General features: G+C 38.3%; 3 protein-coding genes across 7 annotated transcripts; all 3 read left to right on the forward strand.

Annotated features, from left to right (window-relative positions):
* LOC104766851 (probable RNA-dependent RNA polymerase 3) lies at positions 1,674–3,391 on the forward strand. The gene is made up of 3 exons (XM_010490819.2): positions 1,674–1,965; positions 2,054–2,202; positions 2,282–3,391. Exons 1-3 carry the CDS (start codon positions 1,810–1,812, stop codon positions 2,655–2,657), a joined length of 681 nt encoding a protein of 226 aa, XP_010489121.1. The 5' UTR covers positions 1,674–1,809; the 3' UTR covers positions 2,658–3,391.
* On the forward strand, positions 3,796–24,804 carry LOC104766849 (NADP-dependent malic enzyme 1). Of its 4 annotated transcripts, XM_019241316.1 has the most exons (20): positions 4,035–4,125; positions 4,242–4,264; positions 4,362–4,420; positions 21,668–21,688; positions 21,779–21,930; positions 22,011–22,116; positions 22,312–22,377; positions 22,455–22,550; positions 22,653–22,724; positions 22,838–22,921; positions 23,002–23,100; positions 23,190–23,237; positions 23,311–23,364; positions 23,440–23,538; positions 23,653–23,742; positions 23,828–23,905; positions 23,989–24,063; positions 24,157–24,247; positions 24,333–24,461; positions 24,557–24,804. In XM_019241316.1, the coding sequence occupies exons 4-20, from the start codon at positions 21,668–21,670 to the stop codon at positions 24,643–24,645; spliced, it is 1,449 nt and encodes a 482-aa protein (XP_019096861.1). In that variant the 5' UTR covers positions 4,035–4,125; positions 4,242–4,264; positions 4,362–4,420; the 3' UTR covers positions 24,646–24,804. The 4 variants fall into 4 exon arrangements, with proteins under 4 accessions (XP_019096860.1, XP_019096861.1, XP_019096862.1 ...); XM_019241315.1 differs by lacking the exons at positions 4,242–4,264; positions 4,362–4,420 and adding an exon at positions 21,396–21,516 and having other exon boundaries at positions 3,796–4,125; positions 21,614–21,688; XM_019241317.1 differs by lacking the exon at positions 4,242–4,264 and having other exon boundaries at positions 4,036–4,125.
* LOC104768060 (probable RNA-dependent RNA polymerase 3) lies at positions 16,079–18,631 on the forward strand. 2 transcript variants are annotated; one of them, XM_019241319.1, is made up of 10 exons: positions 16,079–16,436; positions 16,554–16,628; positions 16,863–17,043; positions 17,209–17,407; positions 17,661–17,748; positions 17,848–17,988; positions 18,088–18,108; positions 18,195–18,266; positions 18,341–18,446; positions 18,540–18,631. In XM_019241319.1, exons 3-9 carry the CDS (start codon positions 17,013–17,015, stop codon positions 18,434–18,436), a joined length of 648 nt encoding a protein of 215 aa, XP_019096864.1. In that variant the 5' UTR covers positions 16,079–16,436; positions 16,554–16,628; positions 16,863–17,012; the 3' UTR covers positions 18,437–18,446; positions 18,540–18,631. The 2 variants fall into 2 exon arrangements, with proteins under 2 accessions (XP_019096864.1, XP_019096863.1); XM_019241318.1 differs by lacking the exon at positions 16,079–16,436 and having other exon boundaries at positions 16,468–16,628.

Genomic DNA, 24,945 nt, shown 5'->3' on the forward strand with positions numbered 1-24,945 from the left:
AGGGGGAAACTCCTATCCTGAGTTTTCCTTGGTGCATGGGAGATTGCTGAGACAAGGGAAGCTGGTGATACCAAGTTCCTCAGCCGTGACGGGGTTGATAATGCGTGAGTTCCATGATGGCAAACTGGGAGGACATGGAGGCGTCCTAAAAACACAGAAGAGAATCGGGGACCTGTTCTACTGGGAAGGTATGATGACTGATATTCGAAGACATGTGGCAGCGTGTCTTGTGTGTCAGCGCTACAAATATTCAACCCTGGCTCCTCGTGGTCTGCTGCAACCCTTACCGATTCCGTAGAAAGTGTGGGAAGACATCTCAATGGATTTCGTCGAAGGGTTACCAAGGTCGGGAGGCAACAACGCAGTCTTGGTGGTAGTAGACCGCCTCTCCAAATACGCTCATTTTCTCCTCATCAAACACCCGTTTACAGCCACCGACGTCGCCAACCTATTCATTCAAGAGATTTTGCGGCTCCATGGGTTTCCTCGAACCATAGTCTCAGATCGGGATAAGGTGTTTACCAGCCAATTCTGGAAGGAGCTCTTTCGCTTAGCAGGCACCAACCTCTGTTTTAGCACGGCCTACCACCCTCAATCTAACGGACAAACTGAGGTCACCAACAAAAGCTTAGAGACCTACTTGCGGTGCTTCGCAGGGGAACAGCCTCGAACCTGGTCAAGGTTCCTTCCATGGGCTGAGCTGTTCTACGATTCCTCTTATCATTCTGCCATCCGTATGACACCGTTTCAAGCTGTCTATGGCCGATAGCCTCCCACTTTGGTGAAGTATGAGAATGGCTCCACCTCCAATGCTGAATTGGAGACGCAGTTGCGAGAGAGAGATGCAGTGTTGGGACTGATCAGGGAACATCTTCACAAGGCCCAACAACGAATGAAAAAAAAGCAGATGCACACCGCAGGGACGTGGAACTCGAAGTAGGGGAACAGGTGTATCTCAAGATGCGTCCTTTCAGACGTCGTTCCTTGGCCAGAAGAACCAACAAGAAGTTAGCAGCTAGGTTCTATGGACCATATACAATCGAAGCAAGAGTGGGGAAGGTAGCTTACCGCCTGAAACTGCCTGAAACAGCGAAAATTCACCCCACATTTCACGTGTCACAGCTGAAAGAGCGGTGGTAGATCAAATTGTGGCCGCATCTCTTCCTGAGCAGCTCACAGATGAAGGTGTGTTGGAAGCGGAACCAGAGGCAATCTTGGGCACTCGTAAGAACACTGCAACAGGTCAAGCTGAAGTGCTGGTCAAATGGAGAGGACTTCTGGATTTCGAGTGCTCATGGGAATGGGTAAGCACCATGAAGGGGCAATTTTCAGGATTTAACCTTGAGGACAAGGTGAATTTCAAAGGCGAGGGTAATGATACATTTGAGGTCCAACATCCTCCTATTCTCTATCAGTACCAAAGGAAGAAGAAAAGCCCAAGTGGCTAATAGTTCATTAACGAGGATCCAATAGTGTATTGGGCCCTGGTCGAGGGTCAAAATATCTTAGTAAGGAATAAGTGTCACTTTCCTACTGCATTGTTTTGTAATGGTTCTATGGGATGGGGTAGGGATATCAGAAGTAGTACTTATGTAGTAGGTTAGGAGGGGAGTTGTTTTTATCGATCTTTTGGGTGAAACATTGTAAGGAGGAGGGGAGAGACTCTATTAAACATTCTCTTAGGTTGTTATCGTTGTCTTTTATCTAAGAGTACTTTATTATTATTGTCATTGTTCTGTTCAAAGAATTTACACATTCAAAACGTATCAAAGACATCCCCGGATATTTGGCCAGACTCGCTACAAAACCATGAAAAAAAAAAGCAGTGACTTTGATGGCGATATGTATTTTGGAAATTCCAAGTATGATGTGTTCTTCCCTCAGAAAGGTCCAAGATCCTTGGGCGACGAGATTGCAGGTGGTGACTTTGATGGTGATATGTATTTTATATCCAGAAATCCCCAGGTACTCACTCTGCTATATCCGTCATAATTTGAAAGTACATTCTTCATTGCTGAGACCTGAGTTGTGCACCGTAAATTCTTCTATTTAGCTACTTGAACACTTCAAGCCAAGTAAACCGTTGGTGAATTCTTCTAAACCGAGTAAAATCTACTCTGGTAGAAATCCAAGTGAGCTATCACAAGAAGAGTTGGAAGAAGAGCTTTTCAAATTGTTCTTAAATGCACGATTTTGTAAGAGGTGCATAATTTAATTCTGGGCTTACTTTCAAGCTCACTATAGTTCATATACTTAACATTATTTTTTTCTTGGTTTACAGAGACGTTATAGGGATGGCTGCAGATAGCTGGCTAGGAATAATGGACCCTTTACTCACCTTAGGAGATGAGAGTGCTAAGAAAAAATATGAAAGGAAGAAGAAAATTCTTAAGTTGATTGATATATACTATGATGCTCTTGATGCACCAAAAAAGGGGGCTAAGGTTGATCTACCACCCGACCTAGAGATCGACATTTTTCCACATTACATGGACCGTGAACATAATAGAGATTTCAAGTCCACTTCTATTCTTGGATTAATCTTTGACACTGTAGTATCCCATAATGCAGAGGAACCCTCACCATCTGGTACGGATCTTCTAGTTATTATCAGTAATCATAGTACACAAGAACTCATCATCTCGAATATGTATTAACGTCTTTATTGTGTTGTATGTTACAATTTCAGAAATCAGTAAAATCTGGTGTTTTGAAGATGAACCGGTCCCTATTTTTTACATGGATAAATTTAAATCCTGGTACGAGAAATACAAAGCTGAAATGAACCAAGCGATGATGGAAACTGATAAGGTTAAGAGGAAGCTATTAACTAATGAATTTATCCAGAAATACAAGCAGGTAAGCTTCTTAATCCAATGCAAAGATCTGCCAATAGACTTCATATATCACATTTTTTTGTTGATTAGTCCATCTAATGCTTCTTGTCACAACTCATCGGTTGAACCATTTCTTCTTCCTGTATCAGGATTTCTATGGCGCTGCAGGGTTTGAAGACAGAAACAAAAGTCTGGAAGAACTCTATCTGCAAGCCCTCGCACTCTACAACATCGTTTACGATTATGCCATTCAGGCAGGTGCTTCAAAATGCGGGTTTGTCTGGTTGGTTGCAGGACCGGTCTTGTGCAGATTTTACCTTAAAAAAACGCAGGAGAAACCATCAGTGGCTTCAAACTCTGTGCTTAAAAAGATTTTGAGTTGAAGATTTGTCCGGTTTGTTGTCTTTCATGGCTCATAAGATGCGCACTTAAGTAGCCTAACTTATAGGCTAAGCTATGTGGTGTAGTGCCTTTGTTTCAGTTCTTATCTTAGATTTCTCCTCTAGTATACAAGTAATTCCGTGTGTATGTTTGCTTATGGAATAAATTTTTAAAAAAACCCATGTTTACATAAGACAAAGCTTATATATAAATTTCAATTTAATTGTACGTGGCAACGTCAGAGTCCGTGTGCTGTACAAAGCTGTCTTCTCAGTGTGACACCTCTTTGCATCCTCAAGCTTCCATTTGGATTTTCCACAACCTTCTTCCTTCCATTAATATATATTTCAAAAAAAGTAGAAAAAGTTTCTCCCTTTGGGATACTAAAAAAATTCTACTTCTTTTCGCATTTGTTTTTGGGATTGTGTTCATTGATCCTTTCAAGATGGAGAAAATGACAATGGCGTTGTTGATGTGTATGGAGAAGATTCAGCCACCATTGAGCACAACATAACTCCTTGGTGTCCATGTGGTTACTTGACGCAACATAACTCCTTGGTGTCCATGTGGTGTACAGAGCTGTCTTATTCAGTGTGACACCTCTTTGCATCCTCAAGCTTCCATTTGGATTTTCCACAGCCTTCTTCCTTCCATTACTATATTTTCTTCCTTCCATTACTATATTTTTCAAGAAAAGTAGAAAAAGTGTCTTCCTTTGAGATCCTAAAATTTTTGTACTTCTTTTCGCATTTGTTTTTGGCTTTGTGTTCATTGATCCTTTCAAGATGGAGAAAGTGACCAACTCGGATTTGAAATCCTCCGTCAATGGTGGCGTTGTTGATGTGTACGGGGAAGATTCAGCTACCATTGAGCACAACATAACTCCTTGGTCTCTCTCTGTTTCTAGGTAAACAACATAACTTCTCCATGTTAACAAAAACTAAGTGTCTAAGTTGTCAGTCAAGTAACTTCCGTTTCTTGTTTCAATGGTACTCCACTACTTGCGTGGTCTTCTCCCTCCAGTTGTTCTTGATCAAAGGCGTCAGGTAGAACTTGGTGATTTGGTTATTGTGTATGGTTCTGTTAATGGAGTTCAATCAAAACTTTTTCCAATCATATATTTCGGGGTTTCGAATGATTTAGGAGAAAAGGCTGATGAACAATATCCGACATTATCAGTTTCCATTACAAAGTGAAAGTACATGGCCTTGACAGAACTTCAGGTAAAAAATCTTGTCTGCTTAATCTGCGTAATTGTTAGTGTAAAAATATCAGAGAAAGATGAATCTCTTCTTGGACATAAAACAGGAAAGGAACGAGAGGCTGTTTTACAAGTTGTTGATAGATAATGTTGAGGAACTTCTTCCTATTGTTTGCTTATACTCCAACTGTTGGTGAAGCTTCTTCTTCCTATTGTTTATACTCCAACTGGCCGGTATATATAAGAAGCGTGTCGGCAAGTAAGTAATCTAGCTAATAAGGTAACCAAGATGTGTTTGTAGTGCCTTTGGTTTGGTTTTATTTGTAGATTTTGTCCTCTGGTGAATAATAAGTCCCTGTGAATATTTTGCGAAATGAATTAAAAAAATATGATAAATAATGATTAATGAATCTTATTAAATTAATTAATTGATTACGTCAGCATGAGTATTATTTGTAGTAATGGAACTTGTAAATTTTTAAGAGAAATGTACAGAATTCAAAACTTTCCTGGACATCAATGCAACTATGATTATGTACTAATGGAGCAATGCAGGTGATACCTACATGATGCACACAAGTATAATACAACAAGCAATATCACAAACAAAAATATCATGTCACACAGCAATAACCAAGTAGTTCTATACTTAAATGCTAATGACCACTAAACAGTTCTAATCTTAGATGATAATGGTCAAGCAATCCTAAACTAGGTGCTAATTACCACTAAACAGTTCTAATAGTAGATGATAATGGCTAAGCATTCCTAAACTAGGTGGCTAATTACCATTAAACAGTTCTAATCCTAATGCTAAACAGTAATTCCAACTTAAGCGCTAATTACTAATTTAATCTTAATCAGCCAATTTAATTCTACTTAACTAACTTAATCTTACTTAACTAACTTAATTTTAAACTAATCAAATAATTAAAACTAACTTCAATAAAATAATTAAATAAACAAATGTTAAATTAGCTTATTCACGTACTATTTACACGCAATCGGGAACTCACCTAACTTTCCTAGGCGTTTCGCAGCTCTCCGTGCGCTCCTCCTAAACTCTAAGGGGTTTCTCTTCAGTTTTCGGGTCTGAGGAACAAAGGGGGTGGAAGGGGGTTTTGTATAGCCTTCTTAGGTCGGTTTAACCAAGCAGGAGGTGGCAATGGCCGGCTGTTGGCACAACACATGGTAAACACCTATCGTGGCTTCAGTGAAGATACACGGCGAACGAATAAGAACGACCTTACTGGATAAGCTTCACGCTCTTGTAGATAAAGATGAAGGTTGATCAGATAAGCATCACCATGGACGATTCTGGTCGTCCATTCTCTTCAGCTAGCACCCTTGCATCTTGAATGCCAGTCCATTAGTGTACCGGTACGACCGTTTCCGACCACCGAATACCGAGCTGGTGGGTGATATATAAGGTTACCTGTCCGCATGCCAGCTTAGGAGAAGGATATGTACCGGACCAATCATTTCCTCGTACAAATTATCGATGGCAACCCACGTCGATTGGTGATACCACTATCCACGTTACCGATAGTTATCATGCACTGGCTGGTGCTACCATTGTTGGGTTACTAATAACAATTCGCGTTAGCTGGTACTACCATTCTCTGGATCACTGATAGTGACCTGCGTTAGCTTGTACCGCCACTGTCCGGACCACCTAATGCAACCTATGTCCGTTGGTACCACCATTGCCAACCATCGCATTAACTCGTACCAACCCGCCTTAGTCCAACTTTCATTGACACCTCCTAACTTTCCTAGACCAGCTAAGGTTTTCTAGATAAGACTAGTTCTAAGATCTTACTCTAGGTTCTTCGACCAACTTAGGAACATTGCCGATAGCCTGACTTTCCATACCATTTTTCCATTTGACGGAGAATCACTCTTGATATGGCATTTTCTTCACGGTCTTTAGGTGTCTCTCATCACTCTCTTGTATTGGCCCTTTGAATGTCCAAGCCAAAATTTTCCTTCCTTAACGGAATGATGGGTTTTAGTTGGCCGACCGTAGCAAAGGTTGTTCCGTCTGAGTCTAGGACGCGGTGAGGGGTAATACATTCTCCTACCCTTAAAACAAACCGTCCTGTAATGTTGGTCGCGACTAGAAAGCTTCTTGCGCCATCTTCATTTAGTCTTTGAATGACTTATCACAATCTGGTTGTTCCGATAAACTCCTTAAAATAGTAGTAGCAAATATTTCTTGATTGCAATAGTTTTCATGGTCTTTACCATTATTTTTTTGCACCCTCTTCTTGGCTTTGTATGCGTTCTTTCTCCTTTGTTCGTCGCAATGCACCTTGGATATTGTTTTACTCCTTTGAGTTGGGTTGTCAACTTATTCTTCATGAGGATAATAACCCTCTTTGGCTGACGTCTAGTGAATCATATGGCTTCTTTATCTTCGCTTCGACTAAGGTACCACATCGTCATGTACCTTTCTTTCATCCTTGGTCTCCATGTGTGATTCTCTATGTCAATATATATGGCGTGGCTATCAACTTGTCTCTTTGGTCGGTGAGGTTTTGGGATATTCGTTCTAACTTCTATGGTTTTTGCCTAACTCTCTTGCTCTCCGGACTCCTTAGACTCTTATGCCTTTAACTAAGATTCTTTGAGTTGAACAAATATAAACACTCACATGCAAACAAACAAATCAATATAAAGCAATCAAAGACAAGAGCAAGAATATAAACACATCATGGTCATATCATAACATAAATTTCAAACATTATGGTTGTATCCATATACACACACCGCTTATTCAAATCTCGTCACAAACCAACCACACCCAACAAGATGATATAAGATAGAACCGCAAGTCACTAGGGGCCTAAAAAAGCCACCGCTGTACACGTAAAAATATGGTTAGTGCCGGTTATCTAACTAGGGTTTAGGATACCTACAAGGATCAAGGGAACCTAAATCTACACTGGGAGCATATACAATCTGGATAGCCGGTGGGCGAAGTCTGGGAAGATGATGGACCGGTAGCGTGAGAAGAGGGTGGAGTAGGAGTTGGTGTGCAAGTCGGAGTATCAACCCTCAGTGTTGGGCAAGTGCTGGAGTAATGTACTCTCACTCTGCAAATCAAACAGATGTTGCATGTTAGTGCTAGGAGATGTAAAAGTGGCAGTCAAGAGGGTAATGTCCTATACCTCTACAAAGGTCAGTTTACCGGGATAATATCAGCCAAAAGGTCAGTTTCAAGTCCAAGTGCAGGTGGAGTATCTCTCCATGTCATGGTGATCGGGGTGTCAGGTGAAGGGATAATGAACTCTAGAACGTCCAAGGGAGGATCAGGGAGATCTCCAAAGTCCAAGCTCAGTAGATCATACCCATCGATCATGGGTGTGTATGCATAGGGGCTAGACACTATAGATGGCGTAGCGAAGCTGTCAGAGGAGATGTCAATGACCCTCGATGGTGCTCCGAACGCTCGTAGTGACTGAAAAGAACCCCAGGAGATGCTGATATAATCTTCTACCATGACAATCTCCTTCTCTTCTTGTTCCGGCTCCAAACAAACACATTCCTCAGTATTTTTCTGGACTTCACGTTCAGGCTTCTCTTCGACTTTTTTCTCAGGAGTGATTTCTCTTAGTGATCCTATTGGTTTCTTGGGTTTATCTTTCGAATTCTGGATGCATGGTCAGTAGCATTCTTCGATGACTCCCCCCTCTCAATCTCACGATAACGATACCCTCGGGGCGGTAGATCCGTAGCCTGTTCCCCTCTTTCCATCCTACCACGTCCACGACCTCTTCTTCTTTTTGGTGGCATACTACAAGAAAATAAAAGATGAGTCTTGTTCTGATAAAGATTCCTAACCTAGAATCTAACAAATGACCAAATCAATTTCCTATGAACATTCCTATGAATCTAGAATTTAGTGTGACCGAATCAATTTCCTAGACAGCTTTTGCGACATGTTTACTCGATAAAACATTGAAAACATGGTTTCATGTAGCATCGGCGGATAAGCTTCACTAATGGATAAGACAAGAACAACGATCGAATAAGCATGTGCGGATGGATAAGGTTAAGGGCGGGACCAATCACGGTCATACACGACGGAGGGGCCATCCTTATCCAGTAAATGAGGTGGTTATCCGCCGATGCTACGGAAAACCATGTTTTCAACGTTTTATCGAGTAAATGTGTCGCAAAAACTGTCATACAAAATTGATTTGATCACTTGCTAAATTCTAGATTCATAGGAATGTTAATACAAAATTGATTTGGTCATTTGTTATATTATAGGTTAGGAATCTTTATCAGAACAAGACTCATCTTTTATTTTCTTGTAGTATGCCACCAAAAAGAGGAAGAGGTCGTGGGCATGGTAGGATAGGAAGAGGGGAACGGGCTATGGATCTACCGCCCCGAGGGTATCATTATTGTGAGATTGAGAAAGGGAGTTATCGAAGAATGCTACTGACCGTGCATCCAGTACTACGAAAGATAAACCCAAGAAGCCGATAGGATCAATAAGGGAAATCACTCCTGAGAAAGAAGTCGAGGAGAAGCCTGAGCGTGAAGTCCAGGAAAATTCTGAGGAATGTGTTTGTTTGGAGCCAGAACCAAAAGAGAAGGAGGTTATCATGGTAGAAGATTATATCAACATCTCCTCGGGTTTCAGTCGCTACACGCGTTCGAAGTACCATCAAGCGCCATAGACATCTCCTCTCACAGCTCCGCTACACCATCTATAGTGTCTACCCCTTATGGATACACACCCTTGATCGATGGGGATGCCCTATTGGACTTGGACTTTGGAGATCTCCCTGATCCTCCTCTGGACGTTCCAAAGTTCATTATCCCTTCACTTGAAACCCTAATCACCATGACATGGAGGGATATTGCACCTGAACTTGGATTTGGAACTGACCTTTTGGCTGATGTTATCCCGGTGAACGAGACAAACAGCACACCATGCGCCCAAATACCATACTGGTTTCTTTGTGGGCGTATAGGACATTACCCACTTGACTGCCAGTTTTACACCCTGTACGCACCAGCATGAAACATCTGCTTGATTTACGGAGTGAGAGGACATTACTCTATCAGTTGCTCAACATTGAGGGTTGACACTCCGACTCGCGCACCGATTCCTATTCCACCCCCATCTCACGCTACCGGCCCATCATCTTCCCAGACTCCGTCCACCGGCTACCCAGGTTGTATATGCTCCCAGTGTAGATTTAGGTTCCCTTGATCCTTGTAGGTATCCTAAAATCTAGTTAGGTATCGGCACTAATCATATTTTTGCGTGTACAGCGGTGGCTTTGATTAGGTCCCTAGTGACTTGCGGTTCTATCTTGTATCATCTTTTTGGGTGTGGTTGGTTTGTGACCAGGTTTGAATAAGCGGTGTGTGTATGGATATAACCATAATGTTTGAAACTTATGTTATGATATGACCATGTTGTGTTTATATTCTCGCTCTTTCTTTTGATTGCTTTATATTGATTTGTTTGTTTGCGTGTGAGTGTTTATATTTGTTCAATTCAAGGAGTCTTAGTTAAAGGCATAGGAGACTAAGGAGTCCGGAGAGCAAGAGAGAGTTAGGCAAAAACCATAGAAGTTAGGACGAATATCCCAAAACCTCACCGACCAAAGAGACAAGTCGATAGCCACGCCATATATATTGACATAGAGAATCAAAAATGGAGACCAAGGATGAAAGAAAGATACATGACGATATGGTACTTTAGTCAAGGCGAAGATAAAAAGCCATATGAATCACTAGACGTCAGCCAAAGAGGGTTATTATCAATGTTTTTAAAACCGGACCGGTAACTGAACCGGGAAAGCTTCTGGGTCATGAGTCAATATGGTTTGACCGGGGTTAACCGGGTTCAATTGATTTTGATGATATTTTTGTAAATAATATGGATATTTCTTCTATTTTTTTTTTTCAATGATTACAACTATAATATAATTTGGATATACCAAATAAAATACTTCAATAATCATAATGTTTTTTAAAAACCTTTAAAAGTAATAAACTCAAAGTATAACCATTACTAGTAACATATTTTAGAAATTCAAATATAAAAGCAATAAGAGAATAAGAGTGACGAACATTCAATCTTCATTCTCTAAGAAATCCTATTATTGCTAATTTGCTAAGAAGAAAACTAGAAAAAATAATTAATTAAATTAATTGCACTCATTTTTACAAAAAAAAGTAAACCCCAGTTTTAGCCGGTTTAATGGTTCACTGGTTTTTAGTTTTTTGACGGGTTGATATGGTTTTTTTACCGGTTCGATTTTCTTTGGGTTTTGACTTTTGATATTAATCAAACTCGGATATGTTTCCGGTTCGCGGATTAATGTGGTTCAACCGCCGGTCCGGTCCGGTTTTGAAAACATTGGTTATCATCCTCACGAAGAATGAGTACTAGGTAGTAGACCCACGCTTTACGCGTGATTAATTGTTATTTATTTTTTTGTTATTTTTATAATTGATTATCTTAAGGATAATATGTTAAAATCATTTAAGTGAACATCATGTAATGATTTGGATAATAAAAAAAAATATGTGTGATAACAATAACCAATTGAATCATTTATATATTAATTTTTGATATATATATATTAATCTTACTGATGAAGATGTACATTAAATTGATTTTGTGATTTGCACAATTTAATAAAAATTGTAAATTAATGTAAATAATATGGAAGGTAAGAATTAATACTCAAATTGGTTTTAGAGCTCTATAATACTGACACATCAGCTTTTTGGCCAAAATTTTTCTCTATTAATATATAGAGAATTTTTTGCGATTTTGTAATAAGTCAATGTTGAGAAAAATAACGGGAAAAACGATCTGTATTCCCCTATAAATTTTCATATAGCACCACAACTACACAGATTCTGAATCTACTGCCATGAGGGTATCGTTATCGTGAGATTGAGAGAGGGAGTCATCGAAGAATGCTACTGACCGTGCATCCAGTACTATGAAAGATAAACCCAAGAAGCTGATAGGATCACTAAGGGAAATCATTCCTGAGAAAAAGGTCGAGGAGAAGCCTGAACGTGAAGTCCAGGAAAGTTATGAGGAATGTGTTTGTTTGGAGCCGGAACCAGCAGAGAAGGAGGTTATCATGGTAGAAGATTATATCAACATTTCCTCGGGTTTCAGTCGCTACGCGCGTTCGAAGCACCATCAAGCGCCATAGACATCTCCTCTGACAGCTCCGCTACGCCATCTATAGTGTCTAGCCCTTATGCATACACACCCTTGATCGATGGGGATGACCTATTGGACTTGGACTTTGGAGATCTCCCCGATCCTCCCCTGAACGTTCCAAAGTTTATTATCCCTTCACCTGAAACCCTGATCACCATGACATGGAGGGATATTGCACCTGAACTTGGATTTGGAACTGACCTTTTGGCTGATGTTATCCCGGTGAACGAGACAGTCAGCACACCAGGAGCCCAAGTACCATACTGTTTTGTTTGTGGGCGTATAGGACATTACCCACTTGACTACCAGTTTTACATCTCGTACGCACGAACATGAAACATCTGCTTGATTTACGGAGTGAGAGGACATTACTCCAGCAGTTGCTCAACACTAAGGGTTGACACTCCGACTCGTGCACCGATTCCTATTCCACCCCCATCTCACGCTACCGGTCCATCATCTTCCCAGACTCCGCCCACCGACTACCCAGGTTGTATATGCTCCCAATGTAGATTTAGGTTCCCTTGATTCTTGTAGGTATCCTAAACCCTAGTTAGGTAACCGACACTAACCATATTTTTGTGTGTACAGCGGTGACTTTGGTTAGGCCCCTAGTGACTTGCAGTTCTATCTTGTATCATCTTTTATTTTGGGTGTGGTTGGTTTGTGAGAGGGTTTGAATAAGCGATGTGTCTATATGGATACAACCATAATGTTTGAAACTTATGTTATGATATGACCATGCTGTGTTTATATTCTTGCTCTTGCCTTTGATTGCTTTATATTGATTTGTTTGTTTGCGTGTGAGTTTATATTTGTTTAACTCAAGGAGTCTTAGTTAAAGGCATAGGAGTCTAAGGAGTCCGGAGAGCAAGAGAGAGTTAGGCAAAAACCATAAAAGTTAGGAAAAATATCCCAAAACCTCACCGACAAAAGAGACAAGTCGATAGCCACGCCATATATATTGACATAGAGAATCACACATGGAGACCAAGGATGAAAGAAAGATACATGACGATATGGTACTTTAGTCAAGGTGAAGATAAAAAAGCCATATGAATCACTAGACGTTAGCCAAAGAGGATTATTAATTATCCTCACGAAAAATGAGTACTAGGTAGTAGACCCACGTTTTGCGCGTGATTAATTGTTATTTATTTTTTTGTTATTTTTATAATTGATTATCTTAAGAGTAATATTTTAAAATCATTTAAGTGAACATCATGTAATGATTTGGATAATAAAAAATATGTGTGATAACAATAACCAATTGAATCATTTATATATTAATTTTTGATATATATATATATATATCTTAATCTTACTGATGAAGATGTTATTAACGTTAAATTGATTTTGTGATTTGCACAATTTAATAAAAACTGTGGGATCATCTTGATGGCAAATTAATGTAAATAATGTGGAAGGTATGAATTAAAACTCAAATTGGCTTTAGAGCTCTATAATACTGACACATCAGCTTTTTGGCCAAAATGCTTCCCTATTAATAATATATAAAGGATAATTGTTATTTATTTTTTTGTTATTATTATAATTGATTATCTTAGAGATAATATTTTAAAATTATTTAAGTGAACATCATGTAATGATTTGGATAATTAAAAAATATGTGTGATAACAATAACCAATTGAATCATTTATATATTAAATTTTGATATATATATACATATTAATCTTACTGATGAAGATGTTATTAATATTAAATTGATTTTGTGATTTGCATAATTTAAAAAAAATTGTTGGATCATCTTGATGGCAAATTAATGTAAATAATGTGGAAAGTAAGAATTAAAGCTTAAATTGGCTTTACAGCTCTATAATATTGATACATCAGCTTTTTGGCCAGAAAATTTCTCTATTAATATATAGGGAATTTTTTGCGCGATTTTGCAATAAGTCAATGTTGAGAAAAATAACTAACGGAAAAACGATCTGTATCCCCTTATAAATTTTCATATAGCACGACAACTACACAGATTCTGAATCCCGATTTCAGTCCACACAAATGAAAAGTTACAGTCCAGTTTCCCCATAATTTTAAAGTTCAAAACCTCCATCCCCATTAATGTTGGTTAACTCGGTTTATGGCATAAACCCGGTGCCAACCAAAAATTCCACTGGAATAAACCGAACTGAAACCTGATTATATATATAAAAAAAAAACATATTCCTTCCTCTTCTTCCTTCCTCCTCCACTTTCTAATGCCAGATTTTTTTATGAAAAAAAATAAAAAAACATATATTTTTTTGGGCAATTGTCATAAATACCATTAAAATAGGTTTTTATTCCAAAAATACCATAATTTAGTTTTTTTTTCTAAAAATACCACTAAAATATATATTTTTTTCAAAAGCACCACATAATTGAACTAAAGTTCTAATACTAAAAACTAATTCCTAAATTCTAAATACTAAATCCTATCCCTAAAAACTATATCCTAAAACTAAATGTGTCAACTCAAATGGAAAAAAACAAATTCTACATCTTTAAAATATTTTTTTTGTGTTTGTGATAATTTTGGAAAAAAAAATTTTGTGGTATTTTTGGAAAAAAAATTAAAATGTGGTACGTGACACTTCTCATTCTCTTCTCTTTCATCTTTTTCCAGATTCGTAACTTTTGTTCCAATCTTATCACTCCTCACATTCGATTTCAGATCTTTTGCCTTCGCACAATTCAGAGAAAGAAAGAGTAACCTTAAACAATGATTGTGTTTGGATTATAGCTAATTTCGCAAACAAATTACACCTCGAATTTGAGAAACTGAAATCGAAATCTGGGTTTGAAGTCACCACCGCCATGAACTCCTCCGCGACGATGATGAACACGACTAATCTCCGTCGTTATCAAGATTCTGGATTACCCGAACATTGTTTTCTCTGTATAAGAAAACTTCTCCCAAGAAAATTTATCTCTATGTATAAAGTAAGTGAATCGATGAAATAGCCAAATCCAGAATCAATCGCAATCACAACTTGTTCCTCCTCCGTCGTCGCTGTTGCCGTTAACGATGGTTTGTTCGACGTCTCAGTAGTTTCGTATTGAGACTTAGGATCTCACGAATCGAAATCAGAGTTTCTTCTCGGAGACATCGAATTCGGAAGCTATCATTGACGCTTCTGCTTCGTTTGTAAGGGACATTGCGAAGGAGATAAATCGAAGAAGAACCATGTTTGTGTGTATGTCATCTTCCAACTTGTGACTGAACTAAGAGAGTCGAAAGTGATCGGAGATGGAACGATGAACCCTCCATTGATAAATATTTCTCGGTTTGATATTGAATTTTGGTTAATCCGGTTTAGTTTTGTTGTTTTATAGTTAATGGTTACCTAGGCAACAGTAAACCAATTGTAAACCATGATTGTGTGTTTTTGGATTTTAAATTTTGAAATCAGGGGAAAACTGGATTAGAACTTCCTGTTTGTGTGGACCAAGATCGAGATTTAAATTTTGTGTAGTATCGTTTTAATGTTTTGAAACCCGACCCAGATTATGAACCAGACTAGTTTCGAGTCACCGGGTTAACCGAGTTCAACTACGGGTCAGTTGAATAAAATATGTTTAATGTATTTATATAAAATCAGAAAAAGAGAAAAACAGATTTGAGATATAGACATGATCATGATCAATTGCTAATATTTATTTATATATATGCAAACATGAGGATGAATAAGTATAACACAGGAACACCTAACGTATTGTATTTGAAAAGCAGAGTAGCCACGAGAGTTGGAAAAAAATTATACTAATAGTCTAATATTCGAAATCAATTAAACACATGATCATCACAATTAAAATAAAAAATTCAGAACAATAGAGAAAGATTAGAGATAAAACAATCAACAGTTCTTACACAAAATGAGAGATGACAAAGAAGTTGAAGACGAGAGGTGTGTCGTGAGTTGTGTGTATCGTCCGTCTAATCTCTAAAAGAATAAAAGGTTCTAAAATAATTGAATATGTGAAACCTTATACTTTTTTTCAAAAAATCAAGTAAATATTTTTGAAAACCGGCCGGGTCAATTGATTCACCGGGTTATGGGTTAATAGCGGTTTTTTCTGAGTTTTACCGGTTTTATTACTACCGGTTATTAGCACTATACTCGAACTGGTGAGTCTTCAGGTCACGGGTTAACCGGTCGGACCGGCCGGTGGGAGCAGGACGTGAAAACACTTTTTCCAAAATAACGCGATTTTATTTGGGCGTTTACAGCGGCGGCGAGAAAGTTAGTGGCAGGGTTTGTAATTTGTAGTAGTGGAGGTTGGGCATTTGATAAAATTAAAAATAATCATAAAACGGCTAGATTTGTGGACTACTGTGTATGCAAAATAAAATTTTCCGTCTAGTCAAATCAAGCAGACTAACTTACACACAAAGCAAATTTGTCTGAAAAAAAAGAAAAAGGGAAAAATGCAATCAAAAATTTGTTTTTGAAATCGAAAGGAAGAAACTTTTGAGAAAATGGCAGAGAAAGGCAAGATTTTTGAACAGTTTAGTGTCTCTTTCCATCTATTTATGAACCCTAACTAAAGAGACGAAGACACAAAACTCTGATTTGGGGGAGAAAAAACAATGATGATGAACACTTGTTCGGATGAAGTGGTGTCTTCTTCTTTGCGTTCAGAGATTACTCTTCCGGGTCCGGTGGAGACTTTGTTAGAGAGAATATATGGGAAACACAAGCATCGTCCGATCAAAGTGGAGACAAGGCGGATGCTTTCTTCGATTTCTGACGAATTGGCTTTGGAAACCCTCAGGAAAGTTTTCAATAAGCCGTATGTGAATACCCTCGATGGTTTAATCTTCCTTTTTAACTGCTGCAATTTATGAGGAATCTGACTTTAATATCAAATTTGTACTAATTCCATCTTCTTACATGCTTCTTTCCCCAGTCACTTGGAGGGGATAGTGGGAAGACTCATTACTATCAATGTCATGTTGCTCCCGATGGTAGTTACAAATTCAAGGTTCGGTCCGCTCTCCTTGCTCTGTCTTTCATGTTTGCGTTTTTCCCATGTTGCATATGTTCTTTGTTTTGAAAGGATCTGAATTCGCTATTACAAATTCTACTATAGGCTGTTGCCATAATTTGTTTGCAAGTCGCTATCATAAGTCAGTTAAAAGTGTATATCCTACTGTTAGGATAAAGTCCTTGACAGTGTCTTAATACGCTATTACTTATTGATAGATTGTGTTCACAGGGTCATCTTCTGGAGAACACTGGAACACACCTGCACAACGTTTTGGGTGATGATAATGTTCTAACCGTCAAATTCGATGACGTGTCAGGCGTGGAAATCAATTGTAATAACCTTTACTCTACATACCAAGGGATTGCTAAGAACGGTATCATGGTTGGTTTACGTCGTTATCAGTTTTTTGGTGGGTCCTTTCCCTTGTTATTTTCTCTTGATTATTATCTATGTTATTGCACATACAACACTTTCCATTGCTAACGTGCTAAGGCCATATCTTGCAGCTATTGTCGTACTCTTTCTCTGTGTTTAGAACTCCACATAATAGTTTTTTTACCTCTCTTTTAAATAGTTTTCAAAGATGGAGGGAAAGAAGGGAAGAAGAAAGATTTTTCTACAAAGGGAGTTAGATGCTACTTTATACGCACGGGCTCTACAGCGTTGAGAGATATGGAAAATCCTTATATCCTTGACGGGATGTCAATCCATGAAGCGCGTATGCGTTTTATGCATGTGCATAATTTGCCATCTCCGGCGAACTATATGGCACGGTACTCTAGTTTCTTTTAAGTCTCTGTTGCATGCATATGAAGACTTTTTACTGTTTCATCTTTAAGCTCTTCTATTTTTTTTTGAATTTGATGTTAAATTATATTCAAAGAAAAAATAAACGTTTTACATCCTTAGTGGAAACTGTTGTTTAAACATTTTGTTTGAAAGCCAAAACATTAATAGAATCTTTAAACTCTTCTAGAGATTTTCTCATTTGTAATTAGAGTCAAGTTTCTTTTGCTGATGCTTCAGGTTTTCTCTAATTCTGTCAAAGACTAAAAAGCTTGAATTGGACATGAATGGGATTACCTTTGAGAAAATCGATGATATACACTGCCTTGTATGTCCTCAAACCATGTTTTCTTCAGTAACTGCACCTCTAAGGCCTTAACTTAAATGCATCCATTATGTGACCTTTTTCCATTTCTTCCAATCGCAGGATCAAGATAATAATGATGTTCTTGATAAGAATGGGAAACCATTTATACATTCAGATGGAACTGGCTACATCTCTGAGGACCTTGCTCGGATGTGTCCAATTATTTGTAAAGGGAAATCTGTTAGAAGTAACAATGTTCAGGTCTTTCTTGTACTTCCATGATTATTTGATGGTTGCTTAGTTGCCTTTTGTTCACTCTTGTTACCTTATCATGTTTGTTTCTTATTTTTTTAATCACAGGGACCCTGTGGCGAAGACCCGGTAAGTAGTTCACATTCCATGTTCAGGCTCGATTCTGTATTTTTCTATCACTCATAACATGTAGTAACAATTCTTATTTTCAACAGCCTCTGCTGATCCAGTTTCGGATGTTTTATAAAGGCTATGCTGTTAAGGGAACTTTTCTCTCAAACAAGAAAGTAAGCCAACTCTCTTTTCATGTCACAAAATCAGGTTTGCAAGCTACTCCTAATTTTGCTCCTTTATTTGGCAGCTTCCTCCTCAGACTGTCCAGGTTCGACCTTCTATGATCAAGGTGTATGAAGATGAGACCTTGTTAAATTTAGTACCTTTAACTCCCTGGAGGTAGTCAATACAAGGTAGCTTCCTCGTGGATTTTTATTATCTTGAATTATGAACTCACTTCTCGTTCGATTTTTTTTTAATGATCTTTGGTTGTTTACATCTTCCAGTAATCCACCAAAAATGACGAGGCTGTCAAGAAATTTGATTGCACTGCTTAGTTATGGAGGAGTCCCTGATGACTTCTTTTTGAATATATTGCTCAAAACGTTGGAAGAGTCTAAAACCATATTCTACAGTGAACGTGCTGCGTTTAAAGGTACCGAAAAACCCAAATCTTTCTGGTTCATTTGCAATTTCTTACTACCCCTGAAACCACTGATTTAACTTAACTTATGCACCCTGAAGTCTTTAACATGATAAGTAGTTTGAGGAGACACTCGGATGGGTCTTTTATTAAGTTAATTTTGTATGTGCAGCTGCCATTAATTATGGGAATATGGACGACCAGAACATTGCAGAAATGATCTTAGTTGAAATCCCCCTTGACGAACCACATTTGAAATATCGTCTGTCTGTTCTCTTAAATACAGAGAAGAATGCTCTCAAAGCAGGAAGGCTTCCTATTGACGAATCATACTATCTCATGGGTACGGTGGATCCCACCGGAAAGCTTAAGGAAAATGAAGTCTGTGTCATTCTGTATGCGACCCAATTCTTCTCTTGGTCTTTCACTTTGGGTTCTAGATGGAAACATCAAGAACCAGTAAATTAGCTTCAAAGTTATTCCCAAGAGGTAGCTGATCATTTCCTCACTGCTTTCTTTTTGTGGTTGTGTAGCAAGTCTGGCCAAATCTCTGGGGATGTGTTGGTTTATAGGAATCCTGGATTACATTTTGGAGACATACATGTACTTAAGGCTACATATGTCAAGGCCTTAGAAGACTATGTTGGAAATTCCAAGTATGCTGTGTTCTTCCCGCAGAAAGGTCCAAGATCCTTGGGCGACGAGATTGCAGGTGGTGACTTTGATGGCGATATGTATTTTATATCCAGAAATCCGCAGGTACTCACTCTGCTATATCCGTCGTAATTTGAAAGTAAATTCTTCATTGCTGAGACCTGACATGTGAACTATAAATTCTTCTATTTAGCTACTTGAACACTTCAAGCCAAGTGAACCGTGGGTGAGTTCTTCTAAACCGAGTAAAATCTACTCTGGTAGAAAGCCAAGTGAGCTATCACAAGAAAAGTTGGAAGAAGAGCTTTTCAAATTGTTCTTAAATGCACGATTTTGTAAGAGGTACTATAATTTAATTCTCGGCTTAGCTTACTTTCAAGCTCACAATAGCTTTTTTAGTTAATATATATGCTTTGTTTTCTCGGTTTACAGAGACGTTATAGGGATGGCTGCAGATAGCTGGCTAGCAATAATGGACCGCTTCCTCACCTTAGGAGATGAGAGTGCGAAGGAAAAATATGAACGGAACAAGAATATGCTAAAGTTGATTGATATATATTATGATGCTCTTGATGCACCAAAAAAAGGTGCTAAGGTCGATCTCCCACCCAACCTACAGGTCGGCACATTTCCACATTACATGGATCATAAAAAAAAGATAATCAAGTCCACTTCTATTCTTGGATTAATCTATGACACTGTAGAATACCACAATGCAGAGATACCCCTACCATCCAGTACGGATCTTCTTTTTTACTTTTGACAATCTGAGTACACAAGAATTCATTATCTCGAATATGTAATAGTAATGTCTTGACTCTGTTTGTTACAATTCAGAAATCAGTAAACTCACGTGTTTAGAAGATGAGCCTGTCCCTAAGTCTCACATGGAGAAATGGGGACGCTGGTACGAGAACTACAGAGCTGATATGAGCCAGGCGATGATGGAAAAAGATGAAAATAAGAAGAAGAAACTAACCAGTGAAGTTAACCAGAGATACAAGCAGGTAAGCTTATCAATCTAATGCAAAGATCTGACCAATAGACTGTATAAATCACAATTTTTTGTTGATTGGTCCTGGGGAAGTCTGCAATCAACAAGAATCCATGTGATGCTTTATAAACACAACTCATTGGTTGAACAGTTTCTTCTCTCTGTATCAGGATTTCTATGGTGCTGCAGGGTTTGAAGACAGCAAGATAAGCCTGGAAGAACTTTATCCCCAATCCTTGCCACTTTACAACATTGTTTACGACTATGCCATCGAAAAGAACGACGCTAGTTATTGTGGATTTGTCTGGAAGGTTGCAGGACCAGTCCTGTGCAGAATTTACCTTAAGAAAACGCAGGAGAAATCATTGGTGGCTTCAACCTCTATGCTGAAAAAGCTTTCGGGTTGAACACAACTACTTGTCCTGTTTGTTGTCTTCGTGTCTCATAAGATGCGCATTAGGCAAGTATCTGACCTAAGTAGCCTAACTTATAGGTCAAGCTATGTGGTGTAGTATCTGTGCTTTATTTATAATCTTAGATTTGTCCTGTAGTGTCAAATAAATTCCGTGTGTAAGTTTGCTTGTGGAATAAATTAAAAAAACCATGTTTAAATAAGATTAAGTTCATATTTAATTTCATTTAATTGTACGTGGCAACTTTAGAGTCCATGTGGTGTACAGAGCTGTCTTCTTCAGTGTGACACCTCTATGCATCCTCAAGCTTCCATTTGGATTTTCCACAGCTTTCTTCCTTCCATTACTATATTTTTCAAGAAAAGTAGGGAAAGTTTCTTCTTTGTGATACGTGAAAAAGACTACCTTCTTTTCGTTTTTTTTTTTGGGATTGTGTTCATTGATCCTTTCAAGATGGAGAAAGTGACCAACTCGGATTTGAAATCCTCCGTCAATGGTGGCGTTGTTGATGTGTACGGAGAAGATTCAGCTACCATTGAGCACAACATAACTCCTTGGTCTCTCGCTGTTTCTAGGTAACAACATAACTTCTCCATGGTCACAAAATTTAAGTGTCTAAATTGTCAGTCAAGTTAGTAACTTCCGTTTCTTGTTTCAGTGGGTACTCGTTGCTGAGAGATCCTCGCTACAACAAAGGACTTGCTTTCACTGAGAAAGAGAGAGACACACATTACTTGCGTGGTCTTCTCCCTCCAGTTGTTCTTGATCAAAAGCTTCAGGTAGAACTTGGTGATTTGTTTATTTGGTATGGTTCTATTAATGGAGTTCAATCAAAACTTTTAATTCCAATCATTTTTCGGGTTTTGAATTATTTAGGAGAAAAGGCTGATGAACAATATCCGACAATATCAGTTTCCATTACAAAAGTACATGGCCTTGACAGAACTTCAGGTAAAAAAAATCTTCTCTGTTTAATTAATCTGAGAAATTATTGTGTAAAACTATCAGAGAAAGATGGATCTCTTCTTGGACATAAAACAGGAAAGGAACGAGAGGCTGTTTTACAAGTTTTTGATAGATAATGTTGAGGAGCTTCTTCCTATTGTTTATACTCCAACTGTTGGTGAAGCTTGCCAAAAATTTGGAAGTATTTTCAGGCGACCTCAGGGTTTATTCATCAGTTTAAAAGACAAGTACATACTGCTTGTAACTTTTATCTTGAAATTTTCATTTCCTTGGCTTTACTCATGCCATAACCTTTATATTCATGCAGGGGAAAGATTCTAGATGTGTTAAAGAACTGGCCTGAGAGGAATATACAAGTTATTGTTGTTACTGATGGTGAAAGGATTTTGGGGTTAGGAGATCTTGGATGTCAGGTATTCCTAGGATTTTGTTTCATTTCGGTTTTGATGTGATCTTAAAGTGGCTTTGGTTGCTTGTTTGCCTTTGCATTGACGTTTACATTTAGTGTGTAATTTCTCCAAATGAACCCATAACCTCTTAACATCTTAAAAAAAATTCCTTAGATAAGTTTATATCTGAATACCTGACCTGAGGTTGATTGACTTCAGGGGATGGGTATTCCGGTTGGTAAATTGGCGTTATATTCAGCACTTGGAGGTGTTCGTCCGTCAGCGGTAGTGGTTTGATTGTACAAAAAGTTTAAAACAATATTTCTAGAGTCAGGAACTTGAGACTAAATTGCTTTTGGCAGTGTTTACCTGTCACCATTGATGTGGGAACAAACAATGAGAAACTGTTGAATGATGAGTTCTACATAGGACTCAGACAAAAGAGAGCAACGGGACAGGTTTTTTTTTCTTTTGTTCTTGCATCCTTTATTCTGTTAAGAAATTTTAAGACATGATCATATGAACTTCCATGAGTGAATAGCTTTAAAACATCATTGCAGGAGTACAGCGAACTCTTGCATGAATTTATGAGTGCTGTGAAACAGAACTATGGTGAAAATGTTCTTGTACAGGTAAAGAAACAATGAATTTTTTCTTCTTGCTTCTTGATTCTATTATACGAGGATTCAATAAATTATTATTGTGTAAGCTGTTTATATACATTGTTATCTTCCATCTAACACAGTTTGAAGATTTTGCTAATCATAATGCCTTTAAGTTGCTTGCAAAATACCGCGACAGTCATCTAGTCTTCAATGATGATATACAGGTAAGAGTTTTAGAATTCATTTTTGTTGTTTCTTGTTGTCTCCATTGTTTGAAAAATTATTCTTTGCCTGTCAATTTCAGGGGACAGCATCTGTTGTTTTAGCGGGATTAGTTTCCGCACAGAAGTTGACTAATAGTCCACTTGCAGAGCACACCTTCCTCTTTCTTGGTGCTGGTGAAGTAAGAGTCAATTTTTGGAATCACGGTCTGATCCTTTAAGTCCACGTATGCTGAATGTTTTCTTATGTCTTCTTGTTTGGTTGTTGCAGGCTGGAACTGGAATAGCAGAACTCATAGCTCTCTATATATCAAAACAGGTAATGAGTGTTCTTTGGAATTTGCGAGTTCTGAGGTGTTAGTTGCTTCAGTTTATTCATATTTCTTCTGCAGATGAATGCTTCAGTGGAGGAAAGCCGCAAGAAAATCTGGCTTGTGGATTCCAAGGTAGAAACAATAAAAACTGTAGATACGACATTTCATTGGAACGACAAATTTATGCAAGTTTTGGTTCTCTGATAGGGATTGATTGTTAACTCCCGTAAAGATTCACTTCAAGACTTCAAGAAACCATGGGCTCATGAACATGAACCAGTGAAAGACCTCTTAGGTGCTATTAAGGTTCGAAACTTCTTCCTATTAAGTGTCACAATCCTTTTGTATCTCAATCAGTGATGATGTCGAGGGAAGTAGGGCTACTAGCTATTGACATCTTTAAGTTATACGTCTTATTAGGCCATAAACCCGACTGTTCTAATTGGATCTGCTGGCATTGGACGGGCTTTTACAAAAGAAGTGATTGAAGCCATGTCCTCCACCAATGAGGTATCTATTATTCCCCATCAGGTGATCATATTTGAACATCGTTTTGGTTAGAGTGTAAGAGAAACCAACAAGATGTTTCTTGCAGAGACCTCTGATAATGGCTCTCTCTAACCCGACAACACAATCAGAATGTACAGCCGAAGAAGCTTATACTTGGAGTAAGGTAAGTCTCTCCACACCACACCATTATTCCAATATGTCTTCACCTCAATGGAAATTAAGTTCTCTGGTTTTCTTCGAATGAAGGGTCGTGCCATTTTCGCAAGTGGAAGTCCTTTTGATCCAGTTGAGTATGAAGGAAATGTGTTTGTATCTACACAGGTAATGATAGATAAACTCTCTTCTCTTCGTCCATTGGGATTTACTGAACTTCGTTGGTAAAACGCTCTCTGCATTTCCTTTCTTAAAATACAGGCAAACAATGCGTACATATTCCCGGGTCTCGGACTTGGTTTGGTTATCTCAGGAGCGATAAGGGTACATGACGATATGCTTCTTGCTGCTGGTAAGCATTTAAGAGATGTCAACTTAGTAAACATATCTCCCAGCTTTGTTGTTTATTAATATTATGATGTGTTTCTGCGACATAGCTGAGGCATTAGCTGGACAAGTAAGCAAAGAGAACTATGATAAAGGAATGATATATCCTTCATTCTCTTCCATCCGGAAAATATCAGCTCATATTGCAGCCAATGTAGCAACTAAGGCATATGAACTAGGTCTCTGTCTCTTTCTGTCTTTCTCTCTCTTGTATCAGCCTTATATTACGGTTTTGAGTACTTATGCGGTTATGGTGGATATATTGGTTTTGCAGGATTGGCGGGGCGGCTTCCACGGCCGAAAGATATTGTCAAGTGTGCAGAGAGTAGCATGTACAGCCCCACCTACCGTCTCTACCGTTGAAAGTTGAAACTCAAGAGTTTACTTTGTGTGCTTCTCCTCCCTTTTTTCAGTTATTCCCAAGTTTTAATGTAATTTCCAGTAATAATTCAAGTTCGAGTTCAAACACATGCAAGATCTCATCTTAACTTTTTAACTTTGAAAGGTTAATATTATTACTCACTCTTGTTTGTCAAACTATGACCCCAGCACTCGTTAAAAACAATTGCAGCCTAGAAGCCTCGTATAGATCCTCAGTCTTCACAAGTGATTCTGTGCTATGTGTATTGGTTATTACCATCTAGCTCCATAAGATATGGTTGG

The sequence above is a fragment of the Camelina sativa genome, chromosome 19, assembly GCF_000633955.1.
Source record: "Camelina sativa cultivar DH55 chromosome 19, Cs, whole genome shotgun sequence".
NCBI classification, from domain to species: Eukaryota; Viridiplantae; Streptophyta; class Magnoliopsida; order Brassicales; family Brassicaceae; genus Camelina; species Camelina sativa.